At 43.0% G+C, this 19,613-nt stretch overlaps 1 protein-coding gene across 2 annotated transcripts; it reads left to right on the plus strand.

The window, feature by feature from the left end:
• Positions 1–80: 80 nt before the first annotated feature.
• LOC309530147 (acetylserotonin O-methyltransferase-like) lies at positions 81–12,137 on the plus strand. 2 transcript variants are annotated; one of them, XM_082218820.1, is made up of 9 exons: positions 81–172; positions 1,683–1,860; positions 4,039–4,213; positions 5,155–5,284; positions 5,790–5,858; positions 7,807–7,925; positions 8,909–9,049; positions 10,278–10,400; positions 11,892–12,137. In XM_082218820.1, the coding sequence occupies exons 2-9, from the start codon at positions 1,789–1,791 to the stop codon at positions 12,098–12,100; spliced, it is 1,038 nt and encodes a 345-aa protein (XP_082074946.1). In that variant the 5' UTR covers positions 81–172; positions 1,683–1,788; the 3' UTR covers positions 12,101–12,137. The 2 variants fall into 2 exon arrangements, with proteins under 2 accessions (XP_082074946.1, XP_082074945.1); XM_082218819.1 differs by lacking the exon at positions 81–172 and having other exon boundaries at positions 1,634–1,860.
• Positions 12,138–19,613: the final 7,476 nt, after the last annotated feature.

Here is a 19,613-nt window from a genome sequence, read left to right on the forward strand (position 1 = left end):
ATCCCTTGCTGTCAAATTATCAAAAGGAAAGCAGAAAGGAAGGCCACTTTATCTCACGTGAAGATGAAGAGTTTAGATATTTAATTGAACTTTGCTCTGTGTAGAGGCTATAAGCCCTGCTCTCCGTGATGTATGTAGGCTTTGCCACTTCTTCCTTGGAGCCCCAACACAGGTAAAATGGGATAGTGATAGCAAAGTAGCAAAATGGTAGTAGGAATAATAATAATAATAATAATAATAATAATAATAATAATAATAATAATAATAATAATTTATTATTTATACCCCGCCCATCTGGCTGGGCTTCCCCGGCCACTCTGGGCGGCTTCCAAAAGAATATTAAAATACTATAATACATCAAACATTAAAAGCTTCCCGAAACAGGGCTGCCTTCAGATGTCTTCTAAAAGCCTGGTAGTTGTTGTTCTCTTTGACATCTGGTGGGAGGGTGTTCCACAGGGAAGGCGCCACTACCAAGAAGGCCCTCTGCCTGGTTCCCTGTAACTTGGCTTCTCGCAGTGAGGGAACCGCCAGAAGGCCCTCGGTGCTGGACCTCAGTGTCCGGGTAGAACAATGAGGGTGGAGACGCTCCTTCTGGTATACTGGACCAAGGCCGTAGGAAAAGTGCAGTGGGAAGATATTAAAGGGCACAGAGGAAAAGTAATCCCTTGCTAGCATATTGCATGCAATTGACAGGAAGCCTTTGCTAACTTATTGTACTCCAGGTATTTTGGACTGTAACTCCCATCAGCCCCAGTCATTGCAGCAATGGTGACTGGAGCTAATGGGAGTTGTAGTCTCTAAGTAGGTGAAGGCTGACTTACCTGTTGCAGACCAAAGTTTATGGGAGGTTATTAGTTGAGCTGTTTCATTTAGCTTGCATATGTTACAGTATGGATGCACCAAAATATACAGTGGTACCTCGGGTTAAGTACTTAATTTGTTCCAGAGGTCTGTTCTTAACCTGAAACTCTTCTTAACCTGAAGCACCACTTTAGCTAATGGGGCCTCCTGCTGCCGCTGCACCACCGCCACGCAATTTCTGTTCTCATCCTGAAGCAAAGTTCTTAACCTGAGGTACTATTTCTGGGTTAGGGGGGGTCTGTAACCTGAAGCGTATGTAACCTGAAGCGTATGTAACACGAGGTACCACTGTACTACTTCTTAAATATATTAGTTTTGATACTGTTAAAAGTGGTGATTTTTAATGTGTTCCCCCTTCTCCCTGCCCCTGGAAATCATTCATGTACTTATAAATGTTTGCTGCTCTGTGGAAGTGTTATGTATCTAACAACAACAACAGGATTTTTTTTTTTTATCATGCCAATATCTTAAGCTTCACAGAGGCATCGCTCTGTGGGAAGCATAATGTTTTTATACTACCTGGAGGCTGGTGCAAGCATATATTTCAGCGAGGGAATATGTTGTCAATATCTGGGTGTAGCAAAATGTACTGTTTGTGTTTTACATTTCTGTTGTGCTATTCTTTTTTTGTAAACCACCCTGGGATCATGAATCAAGGATGGTATAAAAATACCTAAATAAAGAAACAAGTTCAGTTCCACAGAAAATAACGTTTGGTATTTATGATCCAGTTGTTGCAATTAATTCATCCAAGGAAACTTATCAAGTATCCACAGAGTCTGTTTTGATTCCAGCTAAGGCTCTCTTGATATGTTCAGTGAATACAGCACAGCAATATTGCAAGCATTGGTGTGGCACTGAGACAAGAGTGGTCTAAACAGCAGAGGAAGACTTCCGTGTGTCTGACAAGAGTACTGAAGACCGATGGACTCTACAGAAGATATTGAATCTATTAAGCCCCTGCTTCAATACAAGTACGGGTGCCTAGTCTCAAAGGTATGATTTGTGGGTAATGTCTATGAATAATGAAACTCTCAAGGGTTTTCTACATATGAATGGTGGTGCAATTAAAAATTCCTGTCTTTTCTGAACATATTTGCTTCCCCTTTTGGAACTTGGCGTAGTTTTGATGTTTCTTTTTGTGGTAACATAAAGTGAAGGCACTTCCAGACTCTTACTAATTTGGAGTGGGATTCACGTAAAATACCAGCAAATGCAGGTTACACAATTACAGCTGATTCATTGGGAAGTTTTGCACAACAATCCTGCTCCCCCCAAAAGATGGATTTGTTGCAATAAGTAAAGTCATAGGAAAATGTGATAGGAAAGGGTGAGATAACATTTTCTTTGACATAGTGCTATCTAATCTCTCTGAAAACAATAGGAATGAATGTTCAATGAACATGTCATCTGGAAGCACCCTGAGAAAACGTTAATGTGGGTACAACACGTTCATTATAGCAAAATTTAATACATTTTTAAAAATGTTTCATTAAATGTGCATTCCAACTAGGTCATACTAACTGAGGGCATGTTTGAAAAGACTGTTTTTCCATGGGCATAGTTATGTTGGGGGGGCAGGCTTTATGTTAGTGGGGGGCAGAACCTCAGTTAGATAATTTTATTTTACTGGATTTAGGGAAGGGGCAACTGCCTGGTCAACTCCATTCCACATTTCACTACAGTGGTGCCCCGCAAGACGAATGCCTCGCAAGACGGAAAACCCACTAGACGAAAGGGTTTTCCGTTTTGGAGGTGCTTCGCAAAATGAATTTCCTATGGGCTTGCTTTGCAAGACGAAAATGTCTTGCAAGTTCCTGCGGTTTTTTTCCCTTCCCCCTCCTTTTTCCCAAGCCTCTAAGCCGCTTATCAGCTGATCCACTAAGCCGCTAAACCGCTTATCAGCTGATCCGCTAAGCCCGCTAAGCCTCTAATGGGCTTGCTTCGCAAGACGAAAAAACCGCAAGACGAAGAGACTCGCGGAACGGATTCTTTTCGTCTTGCAGGCACCACTGTATTTTAATTTCTGCAATGCCATTTAATCACAGTTTAAAGGACACAATGCTAACAATCTGCTTCCAATATATGAAGCACTGAAGCTTCTGTTTTCCTGCTCTTATTGCATGATTTGTACACGGGAAATAGAAATAGGGAAGAAATACCAGATTCTCCATTTATTCTGTTGGAACGCGTGAGACTTGGATAGGCTAGACAAAACACATTGCAGCCGATGACTGTCACAAATGCCTAGCTTCACCCAAACATCTTGCGCCACTCTGAATAAAAAATACAAGGAACTCGTCTGTTTTCTCATTACTTTTGCCCTAGAGAACTTCGTACAGAATGGCTTTACGTTTTCAGTGTCAAAACTAGGCCAGATTCCAAAATGGGAAGCAAACATGTTCAGAACAGACAGGTACATTTTAATTGCACAATGTCAATAGTCAGGTCTCAGGCTTTTGTGTTCAGGCATAAACTAACACGGCAATCCCCTATTGCCAGAGGTTCCCAAACTGTGATCTGCAGACCACAAGCAGCCTGTGAGCTTCAGTCAGGTGATCTGCAATTACTACATTCATTTTTTAAAAGTTCTTTGGTTCCACTTTTCCTTGTACATTCAAGGTAACTAACAACAGATGTAATACAATGCAGTAGAAACCAGTAAGCTCTATATTTTGACTCTGAGTGCTCCAAATGAGGTTGCCCAACTGTGCATGTGCAGTGCAGACTGAAACGTACACACCGCCGCTTAACTGTGTATTTCGGTTTTAAACCGGACGCAAGCTGGTTTGAAAGGAAATGCATCAAACAACAGTGTTTCTCAAAAAGCTACAAGATACAGATGGATTGTGGTTCATGTCATGTGTACTTGACTTTAAACACCAGAGGTGGAAGCGTGCTGGAGCCAGCGTAAATAGTAATGCGTACACAGCCTTTGTGTCTCAGAAACATCTTCTCTCAACATCCTTTCTTCCTTCATAATTGTGTATCAGGGATGGGGAGCCCATGATCCTCTAGATATTGGACTACACACAGACTGTGGCTGATGGGGAACACAACAGCTTCCAGAGGTCCATGGGTTAACCACCACTATGTAGATGGCCACAGGTTCTCTATCCTTGCTGTGGATGACCTGGATTCACTTTTGTAATCCCCACCCCCATTTATTTCCAGATTATGTTTACTGCTGCTGAGTTGGGAGTATTTGACCTGCTTTTGGAATCAGGCAAACTCCTGCCTTCAACAACTATTGCTGAACGTCTGGGCACCAGCTTCACTGGGATGGAGAGGCTGTTGGATACCTGTGTGGCCTTAAAGCTCCTGCGAGTGGAGAGGACGGGCAGCCAAGGTAACCACATTGGAAGGAAGAAGCAACTCAAGTTGTTTCGAAATTCTGACTCACTTGTAGCTGAAGATGACTGTTTTCAGCCATCTTATCTGCTAAAGTGTACAATGGTGCCATCAGGACGCAACTTCAGGACAGATGCCCAAATGGAGCAGGTCTACCATAACTGGAAGCAGATGAAGTCATGAACATTGCCATCTAAATAAGGGAGACACCTAAGAACCTAGAGGTGCAGGAAGCGAACATTGGTCTATCTAGCTCAGTATTGTCTCCACTCTGACTGGGAGTAGCTCTTCAGGGTTTCAGATGGTGTCTTTCCCAGGAGGGCTCGTGAAAGGGGTGCACATGTCAGCAGGGGCCCCCAGACTTTTTAAAAAAGGAAAACCGGACGTTTCTGAAGAAAGTTAGAGCACAAAATGCAGAGGTAGCGCTAATGCTTCAGCACTTGGCAGGCAGCACCATTGCTGAGGATGCTTGATTACTTAATCACTGTTATGATCAGAGGCAGGAATGTTGAGCACCCCCACCTGGGACTCTCCTAGAGTAGCAGTAGCAGAAGCCAGAGGAGGATGTAGGAACAGGAGGATGTTTGCTAAAGCTCTGCCTGGAAGCACCTTGAAACACAAAGCACTCTCTAGCTAAAATCTAAGTTGAATTGTCTTAAATAATAAGCTTTTGAGCTCACCCATTAGGAAATGAAATGGAAAGGAATGTCATCACAATTATAGCTAATGAACTTGATGCTTTGCTCATTTCTGAAGAATTACTAGTTTGTGTAGGAAAGGGATGTTCACTTGGCTTCATCTTACTACTTTCTAGGGATTTAGATAATTTATTTGTGAGTTGTTGCTTCAGACATTTTGTTCACACAGTTGCAGTTAGGGAGAAAAACTTGCCGTCTACAAAGGTGTGAAAACATTGATTTCTTTTTCCCCGTCTATCAGCTCTTTATGGAAGCACAGATTTTTCCAATCTCTACCTTGCTGAATCGAGCCCAAAGTCTCAGTATCATCATATGATGTTCTTCTCTGAAATCACATTTCCAAATTTGAACTACTTGACAGATGCAGTGAGGTAAGAGGATGGGTGTGGGTGTCTAGCTCTGTGTGCTCATGTAGAAAATGGCTCTGTGCAATGAAATGCTGAACTGCCTTTGGAAGATGATTGCCATGAGGGAAGTCAAGATGCCAACTGTTGAAAGTGATAAAGCTAAGACTGTGTAGACATTTTTAGCTTAGAATGCATCTAAGTTGTTCTTTTTCTCAATTCAGATAAAAGGTGGTTTGGGAAAGAACCCTGTGATTTTTACAGCTACAGTTTAAAAGTGTTACTCAGACTCTGGTCTCTGGCTGTTTCTGGACTCCAACTCCCATCTTTCCTTGCTAGCAAGACCAGTGGTCCAGGATGATGGGAACTATAGTCCCAAAACAACTGGCAACCCAAGTCTGGGAAACACTGGTTTAAAACAATACATGTAATGTATTCTGTTTTCAGGTGGTGGTGGGGGGAACATCTGGTATTTTCTTTGGTCATCATGCTACCTAATTTTCACTCAATTACAACAAATGTTCTGTTTCAGGCAAGGAAAAAGCCCACTTGGGAAAATACATGGCGATTCATCTAGCAATTTATTTGATGTCCTTTTTAGGTAAAAGCAGGTTGTTGTTTTTAGAGGCAGGAGTTCTTACCTTTGAGGGAATGGGTGTTTGTGTGGACAGGTGGAGTCCCCCCAACCCAGGCAACCCCCGAGTGGAATAATGACTCAAGACAACGTGCTATGGGATTAAAACTGGCCACAACTTTATTAAGTTTCAGAGGTAGGGAGACCTTGGCTCAGGCATTGGGCGTTTATCCTTCCCCGTCCCCAGCCAAGGATCTGGGAGACATCAGAGTTATCCAGAGTGTGTGGGGATTGGGCTGGCTCTGGAGAACATATGTTCAAGCAGAGAGCCCGCCCCCCATTTCGCTGCCGTTGGAGGGGAGAACAATGACAACCTCTCGGCGTATGGCCAATGCCTTCCCTCAATACCTCTTTAACGGGGAACCCTGGGATCACCGCCGCAAGGGGGGGGGGGTCACCGGTTCATGTTCCCCCCATTTAGGAAGATAGACTAAAGGATTCCGCCCAAGGCCTGAAACCACCAAAGTTGTGACGTTTTGCTACAGAAAAGGCAAAACCTGCCGATGCAGGAAAATTCCTTTCTGGCCCTGACGTAGCAGCGCCTGCGTACCTGTGGAGAAGAGGTTAACCTGCAAAAGAAGACTTGACTGAGGGAGGGGAGGGTGGGAGAAGCTCTGGAGCCAACTGACACTTCGCAGGTAAGATTCACCTTCTGTTGTGTGGGCAGGACAGTCCCTCCCCTTACCTGGCCGATCCCCTGGCAATGCCTCCCCAGGCGGGATTGGACGATTGGCTGAGGTAGGCGGAGACCTCCAGGTATCCAGCCTGGGGAGGATGAAGCCAGCCTGAACTACTAGGAGTCGCACTGGGATCTGGGGGGCTGCCCATGACCACGCAAAAGGTGGCCATTTGATGTGGGGAATGGTCATTCTTGTCAGACTGAACAATTGTGCAGTTGTAGGAAACATCTCTGGGAATGTGCATACAATACAGACATTTGAAAGGGTACCGGACGTTCCCCATTGCCCCCCTTTCTAGCATTTCTAGTATTTGTCCAACAATGCTGGGAACAATGTTTTCAGTGGCTTTTGCCTGGGATTTGCACATCCTGGGCCAATTCTGGCTGGATTTCAATCACAACTGGTTAGAGCACTTCAGTCACCCAGACACCATGGGACCAGATGCCATGGGGCTCTTTCCTATTTATTTGACCTATTTATTGAGCACTTCGGTTGTTAGGAGCATTCCTGTTTGTCTGGTTGTGGGGAGATTACCGTATTTTTTGCTCTATAAGACTCACTTTTTCCCTCCTAAAAAGTAAGGAGAAATGTGTGTGCGTCTTATGGAGCGAATGCAGGCTGCGCAGCTATAACAGAAGCCAGAACAGCAAGAGGGATCACTGCTTTTGCTGTGCAGCGATCCCTCTTGCTGTTCTGGCTTCTGAGATTCAGAATGTTTTTTTTTCTTGTTTTCCTCCTCCAAAAACTAGGTGCGTCTTATAGAGCAAAAAACACAGTATTTGACAATGAACATTCTTCCTGCATCCTTCCTGATTTTCTTGCAGGCTGTTCATACATCCTTCCAGATAATCAGGTTATTCCTTCCACACATTTCAGTTTATTTCCCCATCATTTTCCAAACTGCAGCAAAAAATCAGTTTCTTTTTTAAAGTGGGTCTGTTGCACTGGAGCATTTTATTTTGTTTTAATTCCTTAAAACTGAATTTCCCAGTATGCTCTTCAGTCCCTCCTGTAAAACAATGACATTCTAGAGGTGGCAATAAGTCATATATAGCTTCAGGCCAAGAATTTCCTGAAATCATTCCTTCCAGCACAGCAGTTGACAGAGCAACTGGGGCTTCATGGTGTTTGCCCAGAGCGTGATTGTGTGATTGAGAGTCAAGCCCTAAATTACAAATCAGGCTGCATGTGGGTATTGTTTCCACTTACCTGCCAAAGTAATTTTGAATCTACAGGTCAGAGGGCGAGATGAAAAGGTTCTCTCACAGCATGAATTCCAATTGGCATCTGTGGGGCAGAGATGTGATGGCTGCCTTCGATCTTTCTCACTTCCCACTCATTTGCGATTTGGGAGGTGAGTTCCAGAGAGGAGCAAGCTGAAAAGGCCTCAGCTGTCTTTCTTTTTCTGCCTGTCAACATCATGTGGGTGTCTTGTGTGTGCCCTATTCTGGTACAGTTTAGTAATTAACAGCAAAAAGATTCAAAACAAGACCACAAAAATTCCAAAGATGGGTGATAACAAGAAGGAACATATTGTTTCTGCTCTCCTCTTGAAAACATCCTTCAGTACTATTACTCTATTTGCCTCCCAGCTGTTTTCCTCTATTAGTTTTCATATGTCAAGACATGTTGAGTAATTTTTTTGGTCAAGTTCATCCTCTTGTCCTGCAGCGTTCTTCTCCTTGACCTGTCTCTATCTGTTTTGAATCTGTTCATTCTAACCTAGTATTTCACAAACTTGGGTCCCCAGCTGTTTTTGGACTACAACTCCCATCATTTCTAGCTAGCAAGACCAGTGGTCAGGGATTATGAGAATTGTAGTCCAAAAACAGCTGGAGACCAAAGTTTGGGAAACACTGGCTCTGTCTCCTCCCCAAACTTGGCATCAAGGGTTATCCTTGCTAATCATTTCTGCCTATCCTTATTCTACCTGCAGTCTTTCCCCCCGCCCTCCTTGTACGCAATGAATTGTGGTTGCTTTCCAATGCAATATCCTAATCTTGTAGTTTAATTTTGAAATGTTCTATTCTATGCTACTCCAAGATATTGTGTTACGGTGGGGAGGTGGGGAGAATATGGATGCCATAAATAAATAATAAAGTATTCCTCCAATGTATTGTGTTCACATATTTCGATCTGCTTATATCCTGAATAATCTGTGGCACAAGTTCAATCCTGTCAAATCCCTGAAGCTACTCAGGTGGTGACATGTGTCCCTGCCCATGAAACGGTTGGAGAGGCACTTACCTGAGGTGGTGTCCTGATATTTTGCACAGGAGTGTTTGAAAGAAGCTTTGAGAAGTTTTCATTTTTGTTTTTCCTTGTTCTCCCTTGAAGGAAGTGGTTGCGGCTTGGCTAAAGAATGCATTGCATTGTATCCAAACTCTACGGTGACCATTTTCGACTTACCCAATGTAGTGGAAATGGCAAAGAAGCATTTCGTATCCCCAGAAGAACACCGGATTACTTTCCATGAGGGTAACTGTGGTTGGTTCTGATGTGTCATTACCAGGGATACCATGTCCTAGGGGCTGAGTCCTCCCCCCCCATATTTTTGGGGAGGAGGGTGGGATTCTCCCATGCTCAAAGGAGGAGGGGGGAAGGAAAGAAGAAGAAGAGTTTGGATTTGATATCCCGCTTTATCACTACCCGAAAGAGTCTCAAAGCGGCTAACATTCTCCTTTCCCTTCCTCCCCCACAACAAACACTCTGTGGGGTGTGTGGGGCTGAGAGACTTCAAAGAAGTGTGACTAGCCCAAGGTCACCCAGCAGCTGCATGTGGAGGAGCGGAGAAGCGAACCTGGTTCACCAGATTACAACTCTACCACTCTTAACCACTACACTACACTGGCTAAGGTAGAGGAGGAGGTGGAGACGGAGGAGGCTAAGCACGGCACAGCTTCAGTGTCTAATTCCTTCTCCTCCTCTACCTGTTGCAGAGAAGAAGGAGCAGCGAACCAGTCGTGGTGATAGGAAGAGGGGGAGGACCCCCCCCCCCAGACATTGAAGCTGCACTGCCACCATGTTTGGCACTTCCCCAGCTCCTCCCAATTTCTTGACATCACACGTGCGACATTGGGGCATTGCCCCCTCCATTCTTGCTCACATAGGTACCAACGCCCTGAGACTTTGGGTGCGCAAGCACCCACAAAATTACCCATGAAGGGGCTGGGCACCCACAAATTTCAGTGCCAGGGCCAAGCTGGTACTCCTGTTCCCTCAAAAGTTGGCTCCTCAGATCATTAGATCATCTTGGAAAGGAAAGGAGGTATGGTTAGACATAAAACATCCATAAAATGGATTCAGAACAAAATCCAAGTGTGGTTGTGCTTTGAGCGGTGAATTCTGCTTCATAATTCTGCTTATTCCTTTGTGTTAGATAATAGTCATATCCATGCCTTACATTTAAATCTCTCTTTACCACTCTAACAGTCAAAGAGTCCTGGGAGCTTAGTTTGTTCAGGCTGCTGACCTTACATAACTACAGTTCCCAGCACCCTTAGCAAACTGTGGCGTCCAGAACTCTTTGAGGGGAAGAATGTCCTTTGAACGTGCCTTGAAGTTATGGTGTGTAAAAAGCCTTAGAAATCAAGAACGACATATTCTGCTGGCGCCAGCTTTATAATCAGGGTATTTTTGAAGGGTAGAGCTCAACTATTTAATTGAACCCCTTGCTTTAATTTACCATCTACCCATTTTATTACAGGGGATTTTTTTAAAGACCCAATTCCGGAAGCTGACCTCTATATTTTGGCTAGGATCCTGCACGACTGGGACGATGAGAAGTGTGTGCAGCTGCTAACCAGACTCCACAAGGCCTGCAAGCCTGGTACGTGTGGTTATAAGGCAGAACTGGCCAAAACTGGAGCTGTGGTGGGCAATAAGTGCATACCCTCCAACATTTCTCTGATGAAAATTGGGACGTCCCATTCCATAACGATAATTTTACTATTTATACCCCACACATCTTACTGGGTTGCCCAAGCCACTCTGAGCAGCTTTGAATATATATAATAACATAATAAAACATTAAACATAAACCCCCTTCTCTATACAGGATTGCCTTCCGATGGCTATGGGGTTGGATAACTCCATACCCGCCAACATTTCTCCAATGAAAATAGGGACATCCTAAGGAAAAGTGGGACATTCTGGGATCAAATCAGAAACCAGGACAGCTTCTCTAAATCAGGGGCGTCCCTGGAAAATAGGGACACTTGGAGGGTCTGTAAGTGAGCCAGAGCTCACTGTATCCATTGCCTACAGAGAGGTTTTAAAACAAGTCTTGAAATGGGTCAAGATTGAGGTTTCATTTGTAGGTGCTTTGAGTGTCCTGGATGAACAGAAAAAGTGGGACTGAAATGTTTTCAAAAATATATAGAGTTTGGCCCAAAGTTGGGAAACATGTATGTGCACAGTCATGGCTTGGGCCTTGGAACAGATAGCCCTGTTTAAGTCCTAGTTATTCTGAGCAGTCCAGAGACCAGAGGCCTCAATCATTAACTCATCTGTTGACACATTGGCACCTACAGTGAGATCTCAATGCTTCTGATTATTTTCTGGTGCTTGACGCTCTATCCCGCTACCAGTCTGCCACTATAGTCCATTGGCTCCTCCTGCCCAGGATAAGAAAATACCAGTAAGATCTGGGACTTGTAGTTGCTGTTGATGATGATTTTATTATTTATACCCCGCCCATCTGGCTAGGTTTCCCCAGCCACTCTGGAGAGAGTGTATATACGATAGGGAGGCATCATGTCTCCCTCTGTAGCTCATACTACAAATCTTAGCATTTGCTGCATAAGTGCATTCTTTCTCTTATAAAAGAGCACCTCCACCAAGATCTGACTAGAATGTCACTTCTGTATCAGGGAATTAAGTTTTTGCTGTTAAGGTTCTGTTGTTGTCGGTTTTTCTCACGGTAACAAGGTTCCTGTTTCATTTGTGCCACCCCTGCCCATGTGTGTTCCTAAGCTAGGAACTCAAGGTGAATAGTTGTAGCAACTTGCATTATCAAAATTCAGTGACTATAGAAAATGCTGCACCTATGCTGAGCACATTTCAGGCAGGCTACTGGAGTGAAAAAGGTGGGGAAAAGAACATTCTATGAATTATAATTCACAGCCTGCTTTGGTTGCCACATAGATCTTCCATTTTTATACAGTAGGGCCACTCAGGTTAAACTGCTTTTCGTTTGACTTGAGCTTCTGATCCCAGGATGCTTGGAAAGATGAAGCCGAGCTCTTTGAACATGCTGTCTCAAAAGAAGTAATGGTCTATCTTTCGTTTCCCTAACTTAATGAAATATACTTTGAAACAGGTGGTGGAGTATTAGTGGTGGAAATAGTTCTCAACGAGGACAGAAGTGGACCATTGGAAGCACACCTCCAATCCATGATTATGTTGCTACATACCGAAGGAAAAGAGCGAACCCCTTCAGAGTACAATGCGCTCTTCAGTGCTGCTGGCTTCAAGGAGTTTCAGCTAAAGAAATGCCAACTCTATGATGCCATTTTAGGAAGAAAATAATGTTTCCCCTGCATCATTCTTGTGTGTTCTCCAGAGAATGCTAGAACAATAAAACTTGTTGTTATATCATCTATTTATCTTTCGGCTGTAGACACCCGTTTATTCCAAAACACCAAAACATGACACTTTTTATTTCATAAACTCCAAGGTCCCTTGCAGTAGAGTTTGAATATCAAGATACTCTTTTGAAGTGTGGTTGAAGTGCTTGATTCCAGAATGTTTGCAAATCTTTCCATTTGGTCTGTTCAGGGACAAAAATATTTGCAGTAGTAGCCATCCTAAATGACAGGTAACACCATTTAGACGGCGGCTTGGGGGAAAATATGGAATAAAGATCTAAAGTTCACTGCTTGTTATACATTAAAGGAAAACTTCATGAAGATGTTTTATAGATGGTACATGACCCCCAGCAAATTCGCAAAAATGTACAACACAAATTCAAATATATGCTGGAGGTGCAAACAAGCTGAGGGAACAATGTGCCACATGTGGTGGGGCTGTAAAAAAATTAAAAACTTTTTAGATACCATCTATGAGGAGCTTTAAAAAATGTTCAAACAAACATTTGCAAAAAAAAACCCAGATAGCTTTCCTCCTAGGCATTTTGTCAACAGACATCCCAAGTGATAAGAAGAGGGCATTTTTACAATAGCTGTGAGAATGTTGATTGCCAAAAATTGGAAGGGAAAGAAAATTCCAACGAAGGAGGAATGGCAGATGAAACTATTTGAGTACTTGGAACTTGCAAAGATTATTATTATTATTTTACCAACCACCAAAACACAAACAGTGAAACCCTCCAGATAGCTGGAGGGTATTGGGTATACATATTCAATAATATACATATTCAATAATATTCAATAATAACATATTCAAATCAACCATATGTACACTTCTATATACCTTAACACGCCTCCTAACAAAAGGTTTATTTAACTTTTAACATTTTAATTGCCCCAAATTGTTCAAACCTATCCAAATAATTCAATATCATCTCAAACAAATCCTTCTCTTTCTTTTTTTAAAAAGATTTTTATTGATACAACAAGAAAAAAGAAAAAAGAAAACAAGTACCAAATTACACACAAGAATTTGCTAATTTTCTTAGCAAACAATAAAACATATATTGGTCTTAAGACTAAAGACCCGACCTCCCGTCTATTCCATATTTCAATTTCATATTACTTATTGCCAATACACACTTTTATCATAATTAAACTTATTAATAAATCTAATTTCTTATATCTACCAATCCTCCTCTTTCTCACTGACCTTAAGCCCTTTCATTCTATGTGTCTTCACAGTTAACAGTATCCTAAAATTATAATATTATTCAGTTTTTTCCTCCATTGGTTCACCCCTAGCTCTTCTGCATTTTTCCAATTACTCGCTATAACCTGTCTGGCTGCAACTACCATCAATTTTACCCATTTACATTCCTCTTTTGTTTTTAATTCGGTACTACTCAGGGTAATAAGAACCACTAATTTAGACATTTCCACATTCCTTCCCACAATTACCGATATTTCTATACCAATCTGTTTCCAAAATTCATTAACTAACAGACAATCCCACCACATATGACTGTACGTTCCCATCACTCCACATTTCCTCCAGCAATTCTTACTTCCAGATTTTGTAATATGATATAACCTTACTGGTGTATAATACCATTTTTGTACCAGCTTCAACCCCTGTTCCTGGATTATCCCAGAGGTTGCAACAAAGCGTGGTTGCCAAAAGATTCTTTCCCAATCTTCATATAAAATCTGTTCCTGAATATCTAACTTCCAATATTCTTTCAAACTTTCCTTTGGTGATTTCCCTTTGTTTAATAACACCTTATACAATTTTGAGACTATTTTGGCCCCCTCTGTCCTATATCCTTTCACTAATTCTTCGAAGGGTGTAATAATTCTTTTACTACATTTTTTAACTTCTTCTTCTTTTAGCAGAGAGGAAATTTGTCTTTTCTGTAACCAATTAATTGTATTCCAAATAACACTTTCCTGTTCCAATGTACCTTCTGTTATATTCTCCATCTCCTCAATTGAGATCTCCTTTAATTTATCCCCTACCTCCTTTGGGATGAGCTCCCTTAATGGGGCCATTTTACCATAATACCACATTTTGGTGAGGGGAGAGAGGTCAGGAAAAAGCTCTACTTCTCCCATACCCAGATGGACCCCATAAATGTTGATATTTTATCTACTTCCCTTTTCCTTTTCCTCCTATCAAATAATCTTATTTTCCCTCCTACTGCTTCCAAATTCTTCTGCTCAATACACCCCAAATCTTCCCCCTGTTCTCCCTCCAACCAAATCATAAGATGTTTCAGTTGGTAAGCTTCGTAATATAAGACCAAACTGGGAATCCCCATCCTTCATCTTGGATCCTATGATACCTATATCTACCTGCTGTCCTTGGTTTCTTGGATGCAAAAACAAACCTATTGATTTTCCCTTGCCACCCTTTCAATATCCATTCCGATATGTGCCAGGGTAATACATTAAAAAGATACGTTAATCTGGGTAACGAAAACATTTTAACTAATGCAATTCTTGTACTAATTGATTCCTTCCTTTCCCCCCATATTTTCAACTTTGACTGAATACCGCTCCAAGTTTTTTTATAATTATATTCAAATATTTTCTTCACATTTTTAGTTATCCTTGGAACATGCAAGTACTTGGAACTTGCAAAGATGGCAGAAGTAATCAGGAATCAAACAAACCAAAAGTTTAAAAAAGAGTGGGAGTGTTACAGAGTGTATTTAGAAAAACATTGTTCCCAAGTAAAATCCTTAATGTGCTTCTATTAATTTTCGCAGATTATACGACAGACAGATAGTGTATTTCCTACAATACTGGTGAATTACAAGGTAAAAAAGGAAGCAGTTAAAAAAGGAAGAAAGAACCCACAGTGAGGTACTTGGAAGTCACATTTAAAGAGTAGGTTATTTATTGGTAATTTAATGTATAGGTGACATACAGTGTTGAATCTTTTTATTATGTATTGGTGTTTCTCATTTTTTCTCCCTCCCCTTTTTTGTATTTTAGTTTATTTTGAATAACAAATGGAATAGCTGTAATACTTAATAAAATCAATAAAGAGCATGGCAAGGGGGAGGGTTGCACCAAGAGAAAAGAATGATTCCCTATGAACTCCCATCAGACCATCTAAAGAAAAGTGTGTTAGTTGAAGAAGAAGAGTTTGGATTTGGTATCCCGCTTTATCACTACCCGAAGGAGTCTCAAAGTGGCTAACATTCTCCTTTCCCTTCCTCCCCCACAACAAACACTCTGTGAGGTGAGTGAGGCTGAGAGACTTCAAAGAAGTATGACTAGCTCAAGGTCACCCAGCAGCTGCATGTGGAGGAGCGGAGACACGAACCCGGTTTCCCAGATTACGAGTCTACCACTCTTAACCACTACACCACACTGGCTTTCATAATAGTGTTCTACTTGGAGTGAAGATGGCGAGGAACCTGTGGTCCTCCAACTGTAGTTAGACTACAGTTCCTTTCATCCCACCAATGACCATTCTGCCTGGAGATGATGAGAGTTGGATTTCAGTACAGTGGTACCTCGGGTTAAGTACTTAATTCATTCCGGAGGTCTGTTCTTAACCTGAAACTGTTCTTAACCTGAAGCACCACTTTAGCTAATGGGGCCTCCCGCTGCTGTCGTGCCGCCAGAGCACAATTTCTGTTCTTATCCTGAAGCAAAGTTCTTAACCTGAAGCACTATTTCTGGGTTAGCAGAGTCTGTAACCTGAAGCGTATGTAGCCTGAAGCGTATGTAACCCAAGGTACCACTGTACCTAGAAATACTCAATCTGAGGTCCATTTTATACCCCCAAATCCACATTCCTGATGTCGCTCATAGATAAAGATTTTGCAAACTAAGGAGAACTTCCAAGAACTGAAAAACTGCACGTCTTAACAAGATAATGGGAGCAGTAAGGTTATACACTCAGATACACCTTGAAGTATTTATTACCTGTAGATTGGGACTGATAATATAAACTAAAGAACAGAGATAGCAGAGATTGCCATCGTTGCACAATTATTCTACGCTGACCAAAGGTTCTTTCAGATGTATGGCCTTTAACACCAAGAAAATAGAAGAGACAGCACAGCTAACAGAGGGCTTAAGGAATTAGGGAGGGCTAACATTCCTTTGCCCACATAGAATGAGGCTATAAAAATAGGGTTGAAATTGTGCAGAACCATCCAACTATCCTGCTTTGTTTTCGCTTCTTCCACTTTTGCAGGTGAGCAGCCACATGCCCTTCACCCCTTCCTCACCCCCCCCCCCACATTTTTTACACTTCTAGGAGACTTCGGGATTTTCTTTTTCTTTTTTTTACCTCCTCTAGGAAACTTCCAATTGTTCATTTCCCTCCCACTTCAGCCTCTTTCTTTCCTTCCCTATCTTCCCATGTCCTCCTTTACCTATCCTGGCTTAGCATCACTTTTGCTCTGGCAGCAGAAGGCAAGGAGTGGGGAGGTGTGGGGAATGGCTCCCCAGGCCCCCTACCCTCTTACAAAAGCAGCTGCCTGCCAAGAGGTGGCAGTTCCTGTGAGACACTGTATACAGTGGTACCTCAGGTTAAGTACTTAATTCGTTCCGGAGGTCTGTATTTAACCTGAAACTATACTTAACCTGAAGCACCACTTTAGCTAATGGGGCCTCCTGCTGCTGCTGCCGCTGCTGCCGCCAGAGCACGATTTCTGTTCTCATCCTGAAGCAAAGTTCTTAACCTGAGGTAATATTTCTGGGTTAGTGGAGTCTGTAACCTGAAGCATATGTAACCCGAGGTACCACTGTATAGCAGGATTTGGCCTGGCTGAGGCTGTGTTCCATCTGCTTGATAAGCTACAGCTGCCCAGGACATACCCAGGCCAGCAAACAGGAGAGGATATAAACCAAACAATTTAGGACCTCAGAGGCAGCAGAAGGAGGTGAGTGGGAGGCAGGTGAGCTCGGAGGAGCAGGGAGAGGTAGAGAATTTAAAACCTAGTCCTGTGTCCTATTCCAAGAAGCTTCTGGTTCTGTGAGTTATTGGATATCACAATGAATTTGTTTTATTGTGTGTGGCAGTGTTATGTAGAAACTGAGATATGAAAGCTAGGAGCTAAATGGCACCTTAAACCTTGGTTATGGGCGCCGCAACGGAATATCTAGGCACACTTTTTTAATAACAAAAATGCAAAGCTGAAAATGAATGAACTGCAGCTAAAATCTTATGTTCATTTTTCATGTGGTCTAGTCCTCATCTGAAGATTGCAAAAAAACAAAACAAAGTCATACTTCCTCTAATATTCTTAAGAGGATCCCTTAGAGGGTGGCTGGAAGTGGGGAGGCAGAAAAAGGTCCTCCTTTCAGTGGCAGTTTTAATCTGAAATCTTAGGCGCAGTACTAAGATAGAGGAGGGAGAAAGGTTGTTTTCTGCTGCTCCAGAGAAGCGGACACGGAGCAATGGATCCAAACTACAAGAAAGAAGATTCCACCTAAACATTAGGAAGAACTTCCTGACAGTAAGAGCTGTTCGACAGTGGAATTTGCTGCCAAGGAGTGTGGTGGAGTCTCCTTCTTTGGAGGTCTTTAAGCAGAGGCTTGACAACCATATGTCAGGAGTGCTCTGATGGTGTTTCCTGCTTGGCAGGGGGTTGGACTTGATGGCCCTTGTGGTCTCTTCCAACTCTATGATTCTATGGTTCTATGATTCTACTGCTCCCAGAGCTCAGAAACTGCTCACATCAATGAAATTCCCTGTTGCAAAATGCACCTAGAGCAATGGGAATTTCGAACGCTGGTGGGTGGGCTTTTTTTTGTTCTCTGCACCACTTCTAGGGTGACAGACTGCCTGACGTATTGTGTGTGAGACGTTCCTCACTCATGGAATGACAGTCCTTTTAGCATTGAACTGGGTGCTTCCTGAGTAGGAGATGTGGGGAGTGAGTTTTGGTCCCAGAAGCTGGGGGTGGGTTCCGCTTGATATTGTTGTGCAATGGGTGCCTCCCAGTTTGATGTCTCTCCTCATCATTTGCTAGAAGAAGACCTATTGGTATTGAAGATTGGGCTGCGTGAGAGTACCTTTGTGTCTTCAATATGTCTCTAGGAAGTGAAGAGTTGAGTAGGGATAGTGGATAGTAACTTAGTAGTGGATGAGGGACCTGATCTGGCCTTTATCATGGAGACCAGGGTGGGCAAGCTGGGAGGAGTGGACCTTACCTAGCTTTGGTTGCCTGGATTCTCAGTGCAGCATCAGCAGAGTCCTGAAGGTTGAGGTGGGGGTCATGGACTGAGCCAGGATTTATGTTAGGGGGGCAAGCTTCGTGTTAGGGGGAGCAGAACCTAAGTTAAGTATTTTTATTGATTTACTTAATTTAGGGGGAGCAGCTGCTTCCCTGCCTCCCTTTGGCTATGCCCATGGGTGGGGTTTTCACTATGGTCTATAAACCTTTGAACTTACTCACCAGGAAACCTCTTCACTGGGGGTTTGAGAGCCTGCACCTCATGTCAAAGCAAGGAGAGAGACTGGGGGTGCTGCTGGTCTCTTGGGCACCCTGTTGCCCAGCAGCTTTCTTGACCATCATGCTGGGAAACCCCAGGATTAGTGTCCCTGCTGTGGCTGCTCTCGTTGTTTTGCCTTGGAACTTCATGGTCTACATGACAACCATGGGACTGCCTCAAGTGGTCACTGGCCCAGTCCATGGTGTGGGACAGACCCTCAACTTGGTTTTTGCCCCTTTTGATTAAGTTGATGGTTTGGAAAGAGGGAAGGTTTCGTAATCCCGTTATCATGATCAGACCACATCCTGAGAAGTAGGAGTTAACAGTATCAGCTTCCCCCTGTAAGAGTTGGGACTCCATTAGGGTAGCCTAATCCTGGAAACTTAGGTAGTCCAATGGATCCCTGAATGCCCTCAGGGATTTTCCACTAGTTTAACCTGCTGAGGCCCTCATCTCACCATGAATCAACAATATGTGGAGGCCATAGATATTATTATTCCTGAGTGCCGTGTCTCTCACACGTTTGGCTCCCTGGTATGCTGAAGAGCTATATATGATGAAACAGGAAAGATAATAGTTAGAGTACAGGAGGTGTGGCAATGACCAAACACCTGTTAGATCACATAATCATGCCTACTGTGTGGTGGCAAAATCAGCAAAGAAGGCCTACTTCATTGGTTCCACTGCGTCCTTGAGAAATCGGCCAGAGGAGCTCTTCAGGGTGGTCTGTGGTCTGCTGACATACGCATCTCTCCATGGAGCCCATGACACCTCAGTGAGTTGCTTGCTAGGACATTTGAGGACAATACTGTATGTTTCCATAGTGAGCTAGATGCCATAATTGATGCGGTCCCTGGTGAGGTTTCCACCACTCCATAAAGCCATGTTTTGTGGGCTCCATTTCAGTTTTTGCAGCCTGATGGTGCGGACAGGGCACTTTTGAGTATGTGCTCAACAATATGCCCTTGGGACACTTGCCTTTCATGGCCAAT

The sequence above is a fragment of the Podarcis vaucheri genome (genome assembly GCF_965113315.1).
Source record: "Podarcis vaucheri genome assembly, chromosome: 4".
In the NCBI taxonomy this organism is placed as follows: Eukaryota; Metazoa; Chordata; class Lepidosauria; order Squamata; family Lacertidae; genus Podarcis; species Podarcis vaucheri.